The 16,576-nt window shown below is 38.6% G+C and overlaps 1 protein-coding gene across 5 annotated transcripts in view; it reads left to right on the top strand.

Annotated features, from left to right (window-relative positions):
* The window catches only part of pitpnm3 (PITPNM family member 3), a 131,619-nt gene extending 118,579 nt beyond the window's left edge, over positions 1-13,040 (top strand). For all 5 annotated transcript variants that reach the window (XM_044118545.1, XM_044118544.1, XM_044118548.1 and 2 more), the window contains 7 exons: positions 1,670-1,786; positions 1,858-2,006; positions 2,102-2,251; positions 6,501-6,684; positions 6,780-6,908; positions 7,045-7,445; positions 9,513-13,040. In XM_044118545.1, coding sequence (XP_043974480.1) covers positions 1,670-1,786; positions 1,858-2,006; positions 2,102-2,251; positions 6,501-6,684; positions 6,780-6,908; positions 7,045-7,368 — 1,053 coding nt within the window. In that variant the 3' untranslated portion in view covers positions 7,369-7,445; positions 9,513-13,040. The remainder of the gene's footprint in view (positions 1-1,669; positions 1,787-1,857; positions 2,007-2,101; positions 2,252-6,500; positions 6,685-6,779; positions 6,909-7,044; positions 7,446-9,512) is intronic.
* The last annotated feature ends 3,536 nt before the right edge of the window (positions 13,041-16,576 follow it).

Raw genomic sequence — 16,576 nt, 5'->3', positions numbered from 1 at the left:
AAATCCAGATGTTAAAAACATCTGGATTTTCAACCTGTTTCTTCCTGAAGGGAGCTGAGATGAGGAACACACTTCCTGTTGGACGCCTCTTAAGTACGAAGGTGTTTATCTCCCAGAGCTTGGAAATAAATGCGAGAGCAGTTTGTGGTCATAACTAGAAGGTTTTCTAGTTTTAACCAGATGCAAAACTCGTTAAAACGAGAAGCCTTGTTGTCATAGCGACTTCTAAAACTTAGTTTTTATGAGAAGCTTTCTCATTAAACCGAGATGCAAGACTCGTTACGACAAGTTTTCTTGTTATGACAAGAGGTTGTGTTGTTATAGTGAGATGATTTATACATCTCATTTTATTAAGACTTTCTTGTTAAAAGTAGATCAGTTTTATATGTTTAAGAGAATTTCTTGTTAGAGCAACAAAATCTTGATACGAGACAAAACCCGTTAAAAGGAGAAACTTTGTCGTTAAAACTAGACAAATTTTCTCTCGTTACAACAAAGTTTCTTATTACAAGTTTCTGATTATGATTGTTAAAAAGGCATAAGGGTTTTTCATCTCGTTATAATGAGAAGACTTTAGGTATAATGAAAAGTTAGAACAAAATTCTAACTTTAATTATAGGTTGTACTTAATTTGTCTTCTGCAGTTTCATATTTTAATTTAAAGTTTTGTATAATAATAAATCCTTTTGCATTCACTGTTTTCATCAGAAGCCTTACACTTGCCTATTTCTTGTGTTTATGTTACAAAAGTAGGCATCTTTTGTGCAAGTTTTTAAATCAAACTTTTAACTCGTCCTATTTTTTTTATTTGCCACAATTAATCAAGCTGAGAAATCTGCTGAAACAGTAACTAAACTACGTCCTCGGGCATCGAAAACGAAATGTGATTCCTCAGCCTGAATGGCCTGATGCTCCTTCTGCTCTTAGTTGGTATTTTCCCCGTTTTCTCTCTGGAGAAACTCAGTTTGAGACCAGAAATCTGGACTCAGAACAGCATGCATGAGTAAAACAGTTTCATAGTGACTATATGATGAAGTGACGGTTATAAAGATCTCAGCAGAGTTGGTTGTAAGCCCAGAATTTATGTCATGCCGGGCCACCACTGAGCTAGTAAATTATAGATTAATGTTCTCATTACTGGTGGATAAAATGCAGCCATCTTGGTGAAATCAGATTTAAGGATTAGTGTTTCTCTGCTGGTTGGCTCCATTGAAGTGAAGTCAAAGAAGAAGAAAAGTTCAAAAGGAGCTATCCTGTCCCAACAACAACACTTATAAAGTTAATAAGATTCAAACGTGAAAATAAACACAGTAGCAGGGAAAATTTCTCATTTCCTTTTGTGTGTTTTAAAACGTTTCCTGGTCTTGATTGACACAGACCTTTGAAACTGCACAGCTACCCAATAAAACTGAGAAAATAATGTTTTACTGACAGTAAAGCTGTAAGTTTGACAGATTTGGAATAAACTCTTTTATCTACGTTTTTGATTAATTTAAAAAGTGAAGTACAAGAATGATTTCTCCAAAAGTAGCATTCTGTCTTTCCAACACTTTGCCAAATTTCTGTTTTATTTCTTTTTCAACTTTGCTACTGTTCGGTTTTTTTATGCATTTAGTTCTTTGGCGGATTTAGTTGAAACTCGATTATTTTTTTTCCTTATGAACTACAGAACGTCACCGCTAACCACAGGGTGAACGATGTCATAGCAACAGAGGACGGACCTCAGACGTTAGTGGGCCGCTTCATGTACGGACCCTTGGACATGGTTACTCTAACCGGAGAAAAGGTAAAAAAAGAAAGTAAAACTAAAAGGCGCAGCTAAATGAGTGTAACATATTCCAACCGGATAAACCTCAGGTCGACATCCTGGTGATGACTCAGCCTCAGTCTGGCCGCTGGGTGCACTTTGACACGGAGGTGACCAACAGCAGTGGCAGGGTTACGTACACCATTCCCAAAAGCAAGAAGCTCGGCTTGGGAGTGTATCCAGTAAAAATGGTGGTCAAGTAAGCAGCCGGATAGTCGAATGACGTTTAAAATGGTGAAGTGCAAAGCCGCATTTATGTGATGGGTGTGACATTTCTTCTTTTCCGACCCAAAGGGGCGACCAGACCAGCGCGGAGGCCTACCTGACTGTGTTGCCGCGGAGCATGGAGTGTGTGGTGTTCAGCATCGACGGGTCTTTTGCTGCCAGCGTGTCCATTATGGGCAGCGACCCCAAGGTCCGGCCTGGAGCCGTTGATGTTGTCAGGTAACGCAAACACAAGCACCAGATGTGTGTGTGTGTGTGTGCGTGTGTGTGTGTGTGTGCTGCTGTTATTATCAGCAAAGGCGGGAGGGACCCAGTCATTGTTTTTCCTGTCACAAGTCCTGCATCGCCCATGTTTACAAAGACATGGGAGTCTCAAGGTGAGTCCAAAGTCAAAATACAGAATCTAGTCCCAAATTCTGTTTACATTTTAATAGAAAACCAGTTCAAATGACGCAACATTGGATTTAATCATAGACTGATGCTAGTCTCCAAACATTATGAATGCAACTTAAACAAGTTGCAAGTGGAGATTTCATTTGGCAGAGGAAGTATGACGTGTCATCGAACTTCCAAAACATAAGCAAATAAATAAGTAGAATGAGATCTGATGTTCGTATCACTGCAAATATTAGACCAGTATTACAATATCAGTCATTGCACTGATGAAATAAAGAAATACAATAAAGAAATCAGATTTTTTTATGTCATTTTTATTATGAAGATTGAAAGGGAAAGGGTCATTTATTTCCTTTTGGAACTCATAAAATCTGCTCCAAAATGCAGTTTGCATAACGACGATCGCTCTTTGTAAATAATCACCATGAAGTGTGTGATCAAAAAAACAACAAAACGGAACGTGCATAACGTGCTGCTTATCTGGACAACAAACAGAGAGCAATAAAACGCAACCTTTATACATTTATAAAAATAAATCAGTAGCCTTTAGAAAAGGTAAAGTATAAAATTTCATGAATACAGTTTAAGATTGATTTCTGTGCAAATGCCAAACAAGTCAGTGCGATGGTAAAACACAGCAGCAGCATCTTCTCTTTGGACACCCAACCAACTCCGGACCTGAGCAACAAAACAAAATATTGCCAAGTGTCATTCTAAATATGCACTGACAAAACTCACTAATCAATTTATGCATGTACGTTTCCAGTTATTTAAAAAAAAAATTGTAGGTGAGTCTTATAGTAAGGTGAGCTCTATAGTCCGTAAAGTACGGTACTCTTTTTGTTATTTGACATCTTCTTGCTACAGAGCAAACATTCAGGTAATCCTTCTGCGTTGGCAATGAATGCAAATGATTCGGTCCAAGAATTGTAGAATCTCTAATCTCTCCTCGGCTATGTTTCCCCTTTGCTCTCCACGGCCCACCACCACACAGCCGTCGGTCTGTTTACAACAGCCCCCCGCCTCGCAACCCGCCCAGCTGAAAGAAACGTGTCACAGGCTTTGACGCAAATCTTTGTTGACAGAAATGTTGAAATTTAATATTTATTCTATGCATTTTTATAGCATTGGAAAACGTTAAGAATGATTGTGTCCTCCTACAGAAACCATATTGAAACAATAAATATATTTACCACCCCCATCTTTTTTCGTTTTCAAACATTTTTGAAAAAGCTCCAGAGAGCCACTAGGGCAGCGCTAAAGAGCCGCGGGTTGCCGACCCCTGGTATAGCACAGTCAAGTCAGTGTGTAACCTTCATGTGATGTATATCAAAAATGACTAACACAAAATTTTACTTTGTAATTTGATTCCTTGACTAAACGAGCTGAGGCATTGCACTAGGCTGATATTTTCTCACCTTTAAGACTTTTAACTTTTTAAGACTCTGCCTTTGTAATTTTCAACCCACTAATTTTAAAAATTGAAGCTAATGTGCTGACAGTAGGTAATTTCTTTCTAATGTCTTTCTACCTCTTTATTCTTTTCTTCAACAGCCTAACTGTGTGTTGTGTTCGATTTGGGAATTCTGGGTAAATTAGTAAAACCATGAAAACATTCAGTGATTCATGAAGTCTTTATTGGATATGCTTTGTTTTACCACGCTTTCTGCTGGATGTAAACCATCAATCATTTTTGCCTCAAATGGCTCAGACCCAGGTCAAATCCAACACGACTCTTTTGTAGTTTGATCAATTTCATACCAAAGTCGATACATTTGAGAGTAGAGTCTGGATGGAGTACACATTTCTCCGGTTACACGTTTACATCTCTTTGTGCCAAAGCTAGCTTTGATTTTTCCAGAATAACAAACAAACTCATAGAGCATTTAGAGGAGTCTGAGCTTCATCTGGCAGTCGAGTGAGTTGGTCCTCAGACGCGTCTGTCAGGCTCAACTGCAGGAGCTGCTTCATCAGTTCCTGCACTGTGTGTGCAGAGACCAGAGTGTGTCTGATGTTTGGATGACACGGCTATCACTGTGACTGTTGTGTTGTTTCCATTATTGCTGTGACACTCTGCTCTCTAATGCTGACACACACTGACATCCCACCTGTTTTCCTTTTTTCTTTTTTCTTTTTTTTTTTGCTTAAACTGCAAATTCAGTCGAACGTTTTTAGATAAGGAAACTTTAAAATGAGTAATGTCAGATAAGTAGCTATTAAAGTGCCTTACAAAAATATTGACGCCTCTTGAGCTTTTTATTCTTTTTTTAGACAACAACTTTCAATATGGTTTTTTAGGAATTTGTATGATATACTAATATGAATAGGTCATGAAAATAACGTATGGTTTTCAGATATGCCCCGCCCCTTTAACTAGCTTTAACTTGTGCTGATTGGATGTAGCCCTGAAAAGGACTTGCAACAAATATTCAGTCAAAAAGATTTTAAACAATTAATTGCAACCAATCTGTTATAGAAATAATCAACTAATTTATTTTTTGATTAATCGTTAACTTGAAATTGCAGACATGCTAATCAGGCCATGTTAGCAGTAATTCAGAGCAAGACTGTTAAAAACATATATAGCTATTAAAAGATTAAAAAAAAGAAAACCCTCCTTTGTTTGTGTAATAAAAAAGCTGGTTTCAAATTACTGCAAAAACACACAAAAGTCTTTTGCTATCCACGTCTTAATCAGTTAATCCAAAAAACAGTCAGATCAGCCCTACACTGATGAGTCACACAGAAAGCACTGAGCTTTTCACACGTTGATGTTAGAAGTATTGGTTCAGCTTCAAATGCATGGTTTGCTACAAATGATCAATCCTTCACTAAAGGAATGCTGTGTTGTTCTACTTTAGGCAACAAAATGTTTATTTTCTTACTTAAAAGAGAAATTTAAGTACTTGTTTATTTGCCTCTTTTAGTGTATTTCTAAAATTGTATGAAAGGACTCAACTGAAAAATTTGCAGAATGTTCCGATTAGCCATCAGAATAATTATTCTGTAACTAAAACGATCATCGGTTGCAGCCCAGTGCTTTTCCTGTGGTCTGAAGCGTCTTGTTGTTGCTCTGGCTGGATGTTCAGGGTTGTTGTTCTGCTGGAAGGTGAACCTCTACGTCTTCACGGCCTTTAATAGGTTTTCCTGCAAGATTTCCATGTACTAGTTGTTACTTCCATCTGTCACTGCATCACCTCTGCAGCTTCTCTGCACCCGAGGCATCAAAACCAGGACAGAGGCTGTTGGATAGAAGAGTGCTCTATTATAGAAAGAACAGGTGGATTTATATTTCTAAACTTCACACAGAGTGACTGTGTTTGACAGCTGGGCGTCTTCTAAAGACAACTGGTTGGATTTGATTGATATGAAAAGTGTCTAGAGGCGTTAGAGTGAATGGGATCCGGTATAAATAATGCACTTTTCAGATTATCTGTGAAACGTGTCCAATGTTCCTTCCACTTTTATTCTGCGGTTTGTGTTGGTCTGCTTTTATAGCTGTAAAGTGAGAAAATTCAGAGGGTGCAAATATTTTTGCAAGTCATAGAATTTTATGGTCTCATAAAAGTTTTCCTCAAGTGTTAAAACTGAAGCTAAAGATGCAGTTTGTAATGTTTATTAAAAAAAAAGAAAAAAACTGGATTAGAACAATTAGCAGTGAGTACATGAGAATGATTGACAGCACTAAGTCCCTCCTCCTGGCTCTGATTGGTTATTTTTTGAGCGGTAGCATCAAACAACAACCAATCAGAGTTACTACCTCTACAGATAGAGGCAGTAGCACAGGGTGGAGGTGAAGGAGCTTCATTTTTCACAGATTATCAGTCTCATGCTACTCTGTCACGACATGGTGACAGTTTTAACTAATATGTAAAATTGTTGGGGGGGGGGTAAATAAAATTCGTCCACTGCAGCTTTAACTTTCCTCCTGTTTATGAAGGAAATAGAAATCCAAATTTTAGGAAAAGTTAACTATTTTTTGACATGTCTCTCTGCACAACTCCTTGAGAGACTGTTAGGAAAAAAACAAAACAAACCTGCTCCTATTTGATGCCGTGTGTTTTTCCTGCAGGCACTGGCAGGACCTCGGGTATCTAATCATCTACATCACCGGTCGGCCTGACATGCAGAAGCAGCGCGTCGTGTCTTGGCTCTCGCAGCACAATTTCCCGCACGGGATGATCTTCTTTTCTGAAGGGCTGGTTCACGATCCCCTGCGACAGAAAACCATCTTCCTTAAAAACCTGATACAGGAAGTGAGAATCACAGACGCTGTGTCTTTGCTGTTGCAGCTGAAATGCCAAACACATCCGCAAGCTGATGATTGTTTTCCTTTTCTCCCTTTCACCAGTGTCACATCAAGATAAACTCTGCTTATGGCTCCATGAAGGACATCTCTGTTTACAACATGTTGGGCCTCAGCCCCTCGCAGATTTACATCGTGGGCAGACCTTCTAAGAAGTACCAGAATCAATGCCAGGTAGCTGAAGGGTCGTTTGGCCTCCCAGTGGTGTTTCATTCCAGCAGTTCCACTCCAACGACTTCAATTTTCTCCCCGTTTTTTGCTCATTTACTTCCTTTCCGACCCATTTCCCGCTTCCCGTCTCTCGTTTCAGTTCCTGAGCGAGGGTTACGCGGCCCACCTCTCCACGCTGCAGTTCGGACACAGAGCGCGGCCCAAGAAGTCCCCGTCGGTCCGCATGGTGCTGAGGAAAGGCTCGTTCGGCCTCTCCGCCAAGCCCGACTTCCTGTGCAAGCGCACTCACCTGCGGAGGACGATGTCGGTCCAGCAGCCCGACCCGCCGTGTGCGCCCAACCCCAAACCGGAGCGAGCCCAGAGCCAGCCGGAGTCGGACAAGGACCACGGCGGGGGAAGCGGGGCAGTCGGACAGGGTGTGTGGGGACGAGCCTCCATGCACCGCGGGGACACCACGCCCTGACGCCCACACCACCCTGGGGGGAGTTCAGGAGGAAAGAAGAAGAAGAGAACTAATGGGTCTTGGTGTCCGGGGCCAAGGTGACATCTTGGTTTTTTCTAAAGATGAATTCAAATGATAATTTCACTTATTGCAATAACTTGTATGCTCTCATCTCACAGTCCTTACTATATTGTTTCACGTGTTCATGAAAAATAATTTGCTCGACCAGAAGTTGTCCCAGAAGCTTTTGAGAGAAGCAATAATATTGTTGAGACTGCTCCAAAAGCAGAGAATGGCCTACAGCGCAGGGAATTGTGGGTAAATACAACTAAAACAAACGATAAGAGAAATCCTGTAACCGCTAAAATCTGATGCCACTCCATTTTGGTTTACGTTTCGTAAAGGAGAAAGTTGTGCTGGGTGAGAATCTGCAGCAGTGTATGTTTATAAATGCTAACCATGTGATTTCACTGGACTTCAGGTATGTTTCCCCAGAAACTGAAGAATTTTCAGGTTTTTTTAATTCATCATTTTTTCCTGCTTAACATTTCTAACATTTAAAACCCTTCCCTGCTTTATAGCCTAAAATTGTAGTAAAGCACAAACCGCAAGTGGTCTAGACACTTTACAAGGTGCTGTAAATGTAAGTTTCATCACCAGCACTAAAATATGATATTAAAATAAAGTTAGCTGACTCTTGGAGATTAATGAAGCTTTTATTTAATCTGATCCACTTTTGAGAATCCGAGGCTCTGACGTAAACGCAGATTGATTTTGCTCACTAGGGCTCAGTTCCAGCAAAGTCAATAAATGTCTGTATTGATTTAATTACGTTCTCTGCTCCATCTGATATGCTGTGGTGGCTGAGACCTCATTATTTTTTATATATGGACCACTGCATGAACACATACTGTAGGGACATAAAGAACAACAACAGGAGCGCGGCATGAAATTCAAGACAATGAGAATTTTTCCCTCAATATTTAATATTCCCGTGGCAACTAGAGGAACAGATGCTATTATTAGCTCCAGTTCCCAAGCAGAAAGCGAATGCAAATTTGTCCACGAGGATAAATATGCAAGTGCAACTGTGACATCTTCCAAATGGCTTCAACTCAAGCCATTTACAGATTTTTAAAAATATTGTGAATATGCAAGCATGGCTGCTGTGTGTGTGGGGGCGTGTGTGTGTGCGTTTGTGTGTGGGGCAAAGAGCCTCTGGAAATACAGCAGGGAAAATAAATACCGAGGATGTCAGTATTTTTTCCAGTGAATACATTTTTAATGCGTGAAATTCACACCAGATGTTGGTAGCAGCTCGACTAATCCACAGATACAGGTCAATCCAAACAACCAGACATTACTTCTGGAGCAAACCACAAAGAAGATGACAACAGGAAGTAGTTAGAGCATCAAGGCTTGGCATGTTTTTTGTTTTTTTTAAATGACTTGTCGCCTGAACAAACTTATTCACGTGTGATTTGAATTGCGTTTACTATTTAATGGAAACTCCACTGTTGTGAAATTGTTGCGCACAATGTCTGGCATTTAATTGGCATTGTAGAGACATATATGAACAAGACACTACATTGAACAATTCAATCAAATACTAGGAAAATATTTTCTGGTGTAAAAAGACAAATAAAAAGGTGCAGCATGTTCATCCTAAATAAATAAAATCAATAGAACAGCTTTTGTGTGGCTGTTAGGATTTGGTGCTGGAAACCATAAACCTGAACTGAAACTGAGAAATGAACCTTATTGATAAGAGCCTGTACATAAAACAAAGGTGGATTTTTAATAAATGCAGCAATTCCTGACTTAAATGGAAAACTAATGTAAAAAACCAAAGAGTCTATTGAAGAGGCACCCAGTGCTTTTGTCTTTAGATCTTTGGTTTGGAAAATTTCGTCAAACGTTGAATTTGAACGCCCAGGATACCTCTTACAGTAATTTCTTTATAATTCCATTTTATCTAAGAAAGTTTATGGTCTAACTTGATTACTTCAGGTTGTTATTAACATCTTAATTTCAAAATTTCATATCACTTGGTACAACACAAATGTTTATACTTTTTCCTCTGCTGTATTTCTCCATTTAGATTTAAAAACTAAGTTCAAGCGGTTTCTTGAATTCTTAACATGTTTTCTTTTCTTACTTTACAGAGTCTGCTGTACACGTCTCTCTGCTGTACATTGGAGTTTGCTGGCGGTCCTTACAGCTAAGCTTTACCTCCTGCTTGGCCCTCTGCACTTTTTCCACTCGATGGATTTCGTTTCGTGATATTCTCTATAGATAAGTTCAGTCTTCTGAATTTAAAACAGTTGCGAAGTTGTTTTCTTTTGGCAAATAATTGTTCTGAGCTCAAATGCTATCTAAATGTAAAATTTGACCAACATGGTTATGACTGTGAATTTACTCGCATCTTGTATTTATTGCACACTCACGCCGAAGAGCTTTAAACCTGGGATTGAAAGCGGTGGACTTTTCTCCAGACTACGGAACGCTGCACGCCGTTTCGGTTCCGTTCAGACAAACGTACAGCGAGTTGATCGCGTTGGCCGACTCCAGCCAGCACTGCAGCCCCTCTGCCCATGTAAATACCCAGCACACACTCCTATGCCTGGGCCTCTGGACACAGGAGTACTGTGACATTTTGGCTTAATCTCTACATGAGTTCTGCGGCCTGCAGCGCTCCCAAGTATCCAATCTCTGCCTCCGCTTTTTTTTTCTTCTTATACTCCCGCTTGCATGTGGCTCACATCAGTGCCGATTCATCTTCCCTTCAACCAGTAGCAGCGCCTGGTCTGAGTCTTGAAGAGAGCGGGTCACTTTTGTTTTTTCTGGGGTCTTTTTGCACTAACCGGCCGTATCCTGTACAGTCGCTGCTTGGTGGTTGGAAGAATAAATGTTATGAATATTGCCTAAACATGTTTACAGGTTATCAAGCGGTCGTGACAAGTGATGAGAGCCTCTTTTCTGTAACTAGCTTTATTAGCAGCTTCAGTTCACTCGCTCGTTCGACGCCATTAGCTAGCTAAACCCGCGGACTTTGTACCGCTTAAAAATCGGCCGGAACGCGCCCGCATTTATTTATTACTGCTGCACTGAAAACTCGAGTATTTATGCTGAAATCCGACAGTCTTGTGCACTTGAAGTTTTATGTGGTTATGTTTGGAAAAATCTGTGCATATTTTTCTATCAGGAAATACCGTCAATAGAGATATTTTCAATGTATGTTTTTAGATCGGTACTGTTCACTCTTTTTCATTTTAGCCTTAAATTGTTATGTTGTGGAGCGTTTGTTTCTCTCATCAGTCCTGGCGTAAAGTGCATTAATGTCGACATTTGACAGGTTTTAGATGCTGTGGTAGTGTGTGTGTGCGCGTGTGTGTGTCTGTTGGTGAATATTCAGAGTATAAATGTCTCTGCAGAGGAGCCAGAGGAGGACGAAGAAGCCGATGAGGATCTATCTGCATGTTCTATTTGCAGCTCCACTGCCAGTTTTTTAGGAACAGCGCTGGATTTTTGTGGCCCTGGAAAGAAGCAGTAGGGCACAGGAGGATTACTCAGCTGAGTCTTTTATACCTGCTATGAAAGGAGAGGGTATTATGCGGTCTTATGGTGTCTTGTTTTAAAGAAAAATCTGTGCAACGAATGATTTGTGCAATCCAGAGGGGAGGATTATTGTGAAAATCTACCTTTCTTTTCCTGTAGCCTGCATAAAGTTTGACTTTTGGATTATTGCTATGTATGTATGACTGAGTGTAGTGCTGCCTCTGAAATAACACTGCACCGGTTCTTTATTGATAAATGTATGATATTGTAAGAAAAGACAACAACTTTAAAGTGTATGTTTTTGTTTTGGATGTACAGTTCCAGTGAGAAGTTTACGATATCCCACCTCGTAGTGATGTATATAAACCATAGTTTTTTCAGCGTGGAATGATGATACAACAGACTGCCAGGATTCTTTTTTTTATGCATAGGGTCAGAGCTAAAGAAAACACAACCTCAAATACTGTTGATACTTAAATACACACTAACTTTTCTATCAACTGTCTCTGAATGTCTCACTTTCTGACATTAAATCAGATAAAACATTCTCTTTTCTAGCTCAGTTATTACCAAAATGATTCATTTGAATCCCAGTTTTTTTTTCTTTGTTCTTTTTTGATAATTTTCTGTTTCTTCAAACATTGAAATCCTCCCACAAGTCTCTCACTCTCGTTTGCTGGAATTTATGATGATGAGAAATCTGGCCAGGTTTTTGTGCCACTTTGCTCACACACTTATGACCTGCTCTGCCCTCAAAACGTTTGGACAGAGATCAGAATTTTATGAAACCTAATCCGGATTTGTGACGATCCCATTAGTAAGTAATGTGGCAGTATGTTTAGGCTAGTCTGACCTCCAACTCTATCTAGCTTTTACAATAAATAACTAACTAGCTAGTGGAGTAGCTCGATAGTTATCTAGCTAGGTAGCTATGTGGATAGGTAGCTAGCTAGCTTTTATCTGTTATTAAAACCCGTTTACATGCTAAATTTAATGGACGTAGTTTTATTGTTTTTAATCTGTTACTTAGGTAATTCAACCAACCAAATGGTGCAAAGTGCTATTATACATATTAAGCTTCTAAGTGTTTCAAGAACTCCTGACTATTGAAAGTCTTTAGAAAAGTGGACTGTGGACGCTGACATTAGCGTTGGGGACATCTGTACTGCTTCTTTTTTTAATTTTTTTCATACTTATTATAACTCTTATTTTATTTACCTTACATATTTTCTTGTTTTCTTTTTCCTTTTCGACTTATTTTGTTATCATTTTTTTGTACAGCACTCTGGCACAGTTTTAAACCTGTTTTTAAAGTGCTCTATAAGTAAATTTGATTTTCACATTACCACATCATGCTGTATGTTAGCCTTGAATAGCTTCAGTGATAACGTAACTTTTTTTTTTTTTTTTGTACAGCTTAAACACAACAACAGTCTTTTTCAACATCCCATCACAAAGCTTTTCTAAGATAAATTTAACCACTAGTGGACCAAGAGTGGGAGTTTTCGTTTGTCCATCGCTGTTGTTTTCTGCACCAAATTTATGGACGTACCAGAAACGCACAAATGCAAAGGTCCTGGCTGGAAAAAATTCTATTTTAACATATTAAAATCAGTGTAATTAATTAACCAAAATTAACACGTTAGTCCCGAACATGGTGTTCAGTAAAGCTGTTTGTTGTATAATCGCTGCTCCCCAAAACAGAAAGGTGTGAATGCTTTATTATTAACCGTAGATTCTGACCCATCATGAATGTATCTAAATGTCTGAGCAGAACTGTACATGTTGTTACCGAAGCAGCCAAATGAACATTCCCATTATTAACAGACACATTAAACAAATAGATCCTGTACAACCTGTAATGCATATTTTAAAACTTTTATGCTATAAAATATTAAAAAGTTACAGTTATTAAATGGCAAATAACAGTCTAATAGTTATTTTGTAGCGTGAGTGATCCTTATTCAGTATTCTTTACGGTGTTTGTGGTATTGCTGGGCAAATAAAAAATAACCACAATTTCACATAACTCATGAAAACCCAGGGATTAAAACCAGTAAGATGAACATCTTAATTAGAGCTTGTATTTATTACAAGTGAATGAGTCTTAAAATGAAAAAAAAAAACAACGTAGCTATATATCTTTAGGTTACAGGGGCATTAGTGTGATGTTACCTCTTGGTTTCACTTCAAACTCATTTACTTTGCAAACATATATTTTCTTCCTAGATAGTACAGATACCAATCTTGTAGAACTATTATGGAGCACGTATCAAATAAAGGATATTGTCATTCACACCGCATGACTTAACTATTGGTGATTTGCCATTTATTAACGACACATGACGTGAGCTTTACTGTGATCTAATCTTTGAATCCATGTTAAAAACAAATGAGTAAAATTCCTCAAATCTACAAAATAATTTTTTTGTACAGAACCGTTACAATGAACATGTGGTTGTGTTTCTCGGGCTTGTTCCGTCTTTCACATAAATAAAGATATTTCATAGATGAAAGAGAGTCTTGTGGATTGATTTCATCTGGTCGACCCTCTGTGCTGCTTTACAAATCCTAACCAGGACTTTGGTAAAACGTTTGGAATCGAACACTAAGAGAAGCACGGCGAGCCTCAGTACAAGCCTCACCAGGCCTTTCAGCCCATCAGCCAGGCAGAACATTCACTAGTCTGGCTTCTGTTAACGCAGAGCCAGCGAGGAAACAGGAGGACAAAACACATAAAGCATCTGCTCCTTATTCAGCCAACATTTTAGGCCAAGTTGAGCTTTTAAAAAGGACATGTTGGGCTTTTATAAGGTTTTCTCTCTCATTCTGAGTGTTTACAGTTTATTTGGTTTCACTAAATAGGCATGAAGCTCGTTCTGTGTTGCAATGCCAAAGAAGAGTCTAATAAAACATTTAATTTAGTTAGGGCCCCTTCTGATGACTTCATGATGCACACAAGCATATTACAGTTTGGCTAGATACAAATAATAATGCTTTTATTCTAAAATGTTTAGAACATAATGTTTTATCACTGTATTATGTATTTTCCAGGCACATAATGCCATTTTATAGCACAATAGTGTAACTGTTATCTTCACTTGTTATAAAAAATGCTACATATCAGATATCACTTGAAAGACATTTTAATTCGCAATTTAACACCTTGAAATTGGGCCTTTATCTCTTTATGAAACTCCTGCTCTTTCTGAAACTCCGCCTTCAGGAAGTCATCACAACATGACTCCTCTATTAACCCTTTATTAACATATTTACCATTTTTCAGTAAGAAATAGCTTAGCAGTTCCACTAGGTGTTTGCTAATTGCTGTGGGCTAGTCTGAAGGAGCCGAGTGGGGGAAGTCTACTTCTCAGTGCAACGCTCTGAAAAGCAAAGTTAAAGGCTTAACAGAGGAGCATTATCGTCAGAAAGATCAGGAGCTTCTTAAAGAGACAAAGGCCAAATTTCTAGCCATCAAATTGCAAAGTCAAATTTCTTTTATGTTTGCTTTGTGCAGCAGTTTTATAACAACTGAAGAAAACACAGTTACTTGATTGTGCTATAAAAATGGCACTATTTGCCTGGAAAATACTTTAATGTGTCAAAGTTTTCTCAATAAACTTATTTATGTGTCTATTAACATAAAACGTTTCCTAGGTTTTAGAATTAACCCTAGAAATCAACAAGAAATCAAAACGAGAGTCGCTTCATCTGGTTCTGTGCAGCAGAGTGGACATTTATTAAAGCTTTTATAGAAAATGCTTCTTTTATCTTTTTGTAAATACAACTTCAAGATGTCTCTTGTTTGTATGAATGAGTTCAATTTAGTTAAAGATGTTAGATCATTAAAACAGTAATTGCAAAAAAATTACCCATGGACACATTATTCTCGATCAGACGTTCTAAATTATAATTATTAGCTCAAAACTCATCCTCAGATATCGGCGAGAAATCAGATTCATAAAACTGGCTCCAAAAGTTTACTTCCACGGGGGGGAAGGAGTCAGAAGATTTAATTTTTGGAAGCAATTATCTAGAATGGCCTCAGGAAGAGCGGGTCAGCATATTACAGCTCATGGTGGCATCAGATGTGACAGGCCGTGTCTCCTCAACGCACAGCGCTCATCTTTCACCGAGCAAAGTCCAAAGTCATCATTATTTAACTCGGCTTAATTGCCACTGTGCCGCAGGAGGCTACTGACAGTTCATCCAATTCTCTTTTTTTTTCTTGTAAATTATATATGTTTTACATATAATATGTGTTTTAAAATAGCTAACATGCATTTCTAATCAAAGTTGCTACAGTTTCATTGAAAGTATTTAAGGCAGACCTGTCAGCCAACCCGGTAGCTCATTAACGGCACTTATGTTTAACCTACTGGATTCTGAAAGATGACATGAAAGAGAATATTTAACTGAGCCCAAGACGTCAAAGGAGTCTCCTCAGATTATAACTCATTTAAATTCAAGAGTCAGCTCAGTTTGCAAAGTCTACACAAATGCCTTCTACTTTTCAGCCCCAAACCCATGAGTCGTGAACTGGACAACTACGCACCTTATTTCTACAGATTTATATTTAAAGGGGCAGTATTATGTAAATTTAACTTATTTGAGCTTTTCACCATGCTGCAATGTCACTCCTTTATCAGAAACATACCTGTAGTGTTGCTTTGATTCTTTCATGCATGTTTGAGAAATCCTTTAGTCTCCCACGTCAACCAATCAGTTGTGTAAAACGCCTGGGTGGACCTAGCCCCGCCTTCGAGACACAGCTCCTCCTCCATGTTGCAGTTTCCAAGCTGCAGAGCTTCAGCCTCACAGAGCAGCCCTTCCCCCTCGACTCTTCCACTCAGCTCCTTCAGACTAGCCAGCAGCAACTAGCAAACACCTGCTGAGTTCATTGTATGAGGTGCTTCTTAGTGTAACACTGGTAAAAACGTTGCTAAAAGGTTAATAGAAGAGCCATGTTATAGCTTCCTGAAGGTGGAGTTTCAGAAAGAGACTGAGGTCCAATTTCAAGGTGTTAAATCACAAGGTTAGATTTCTTTTATGTCATATTTGACATAAATAACCTTTTTTTTTTTACACAAATGAAGTTAACACATAATACCGTCCCTTTAATTAAACATTGTTCAACGGCAAGAACTGCTTTTTGTAACCTTTTGTATTTTATTTTTATATTGGCTTATCAATGATTTAAATGAATTGTCGGGGGATTTACATAAGAAATTAAGACTGAAATCTGTTTATTTATCAATATATTTGTTCTTGCAGAGTTTAGCAACAGGTGAATATGATTTGAGCAAAAGATTAAAAAAAATCATTTAGAGCAAATTTTTCACAGACTTGTGAAAATGGATGAATAAAAACCATCTTTTTTTTCTTTACAAAAATATATGTGTGGCAGGATGCTTTCAGTATGAGGTCAGATCTTTGTTTGTGGAGATAAAAGTGGCATAGACTTCGTACTTATTCCTCGAAACATAACACCTCCACGTACTGGTGGGCTTCACTAAAAGCTCTTTTATTGATTCTTTTTCGGTGCGAAGACGAGATGCAAAACTGTGTGCTACAAAATACGTATATCCTGGCAAAATAAAACGGACTGCTGGTGTTCTGGTGACAGCTCTAGTCCGTGTTTACATGTTAATATTGATGAGTCATGTACACA

The sequence above is a fragment of the Gambusia affinis genome, linkage group LG06 (assembly GCF_019740435.1).
Source record: "Gambusia affinis linkage group LG06, SWU_Gaff_1.0, whole genome shotgun sequence".
Taxonomy (NCBI): domain Eukaryota; kingdom Metazoa; phylum Chordata; class Actinopteri; order Cyprinodontiformes; family Poeciliidae; genus Gambusia; species Gambusia affinis.
Note: the sequence above shows the minus strand (reverse complement) of the source record. Positions and strands in the feature narration are given on the sequence as shown.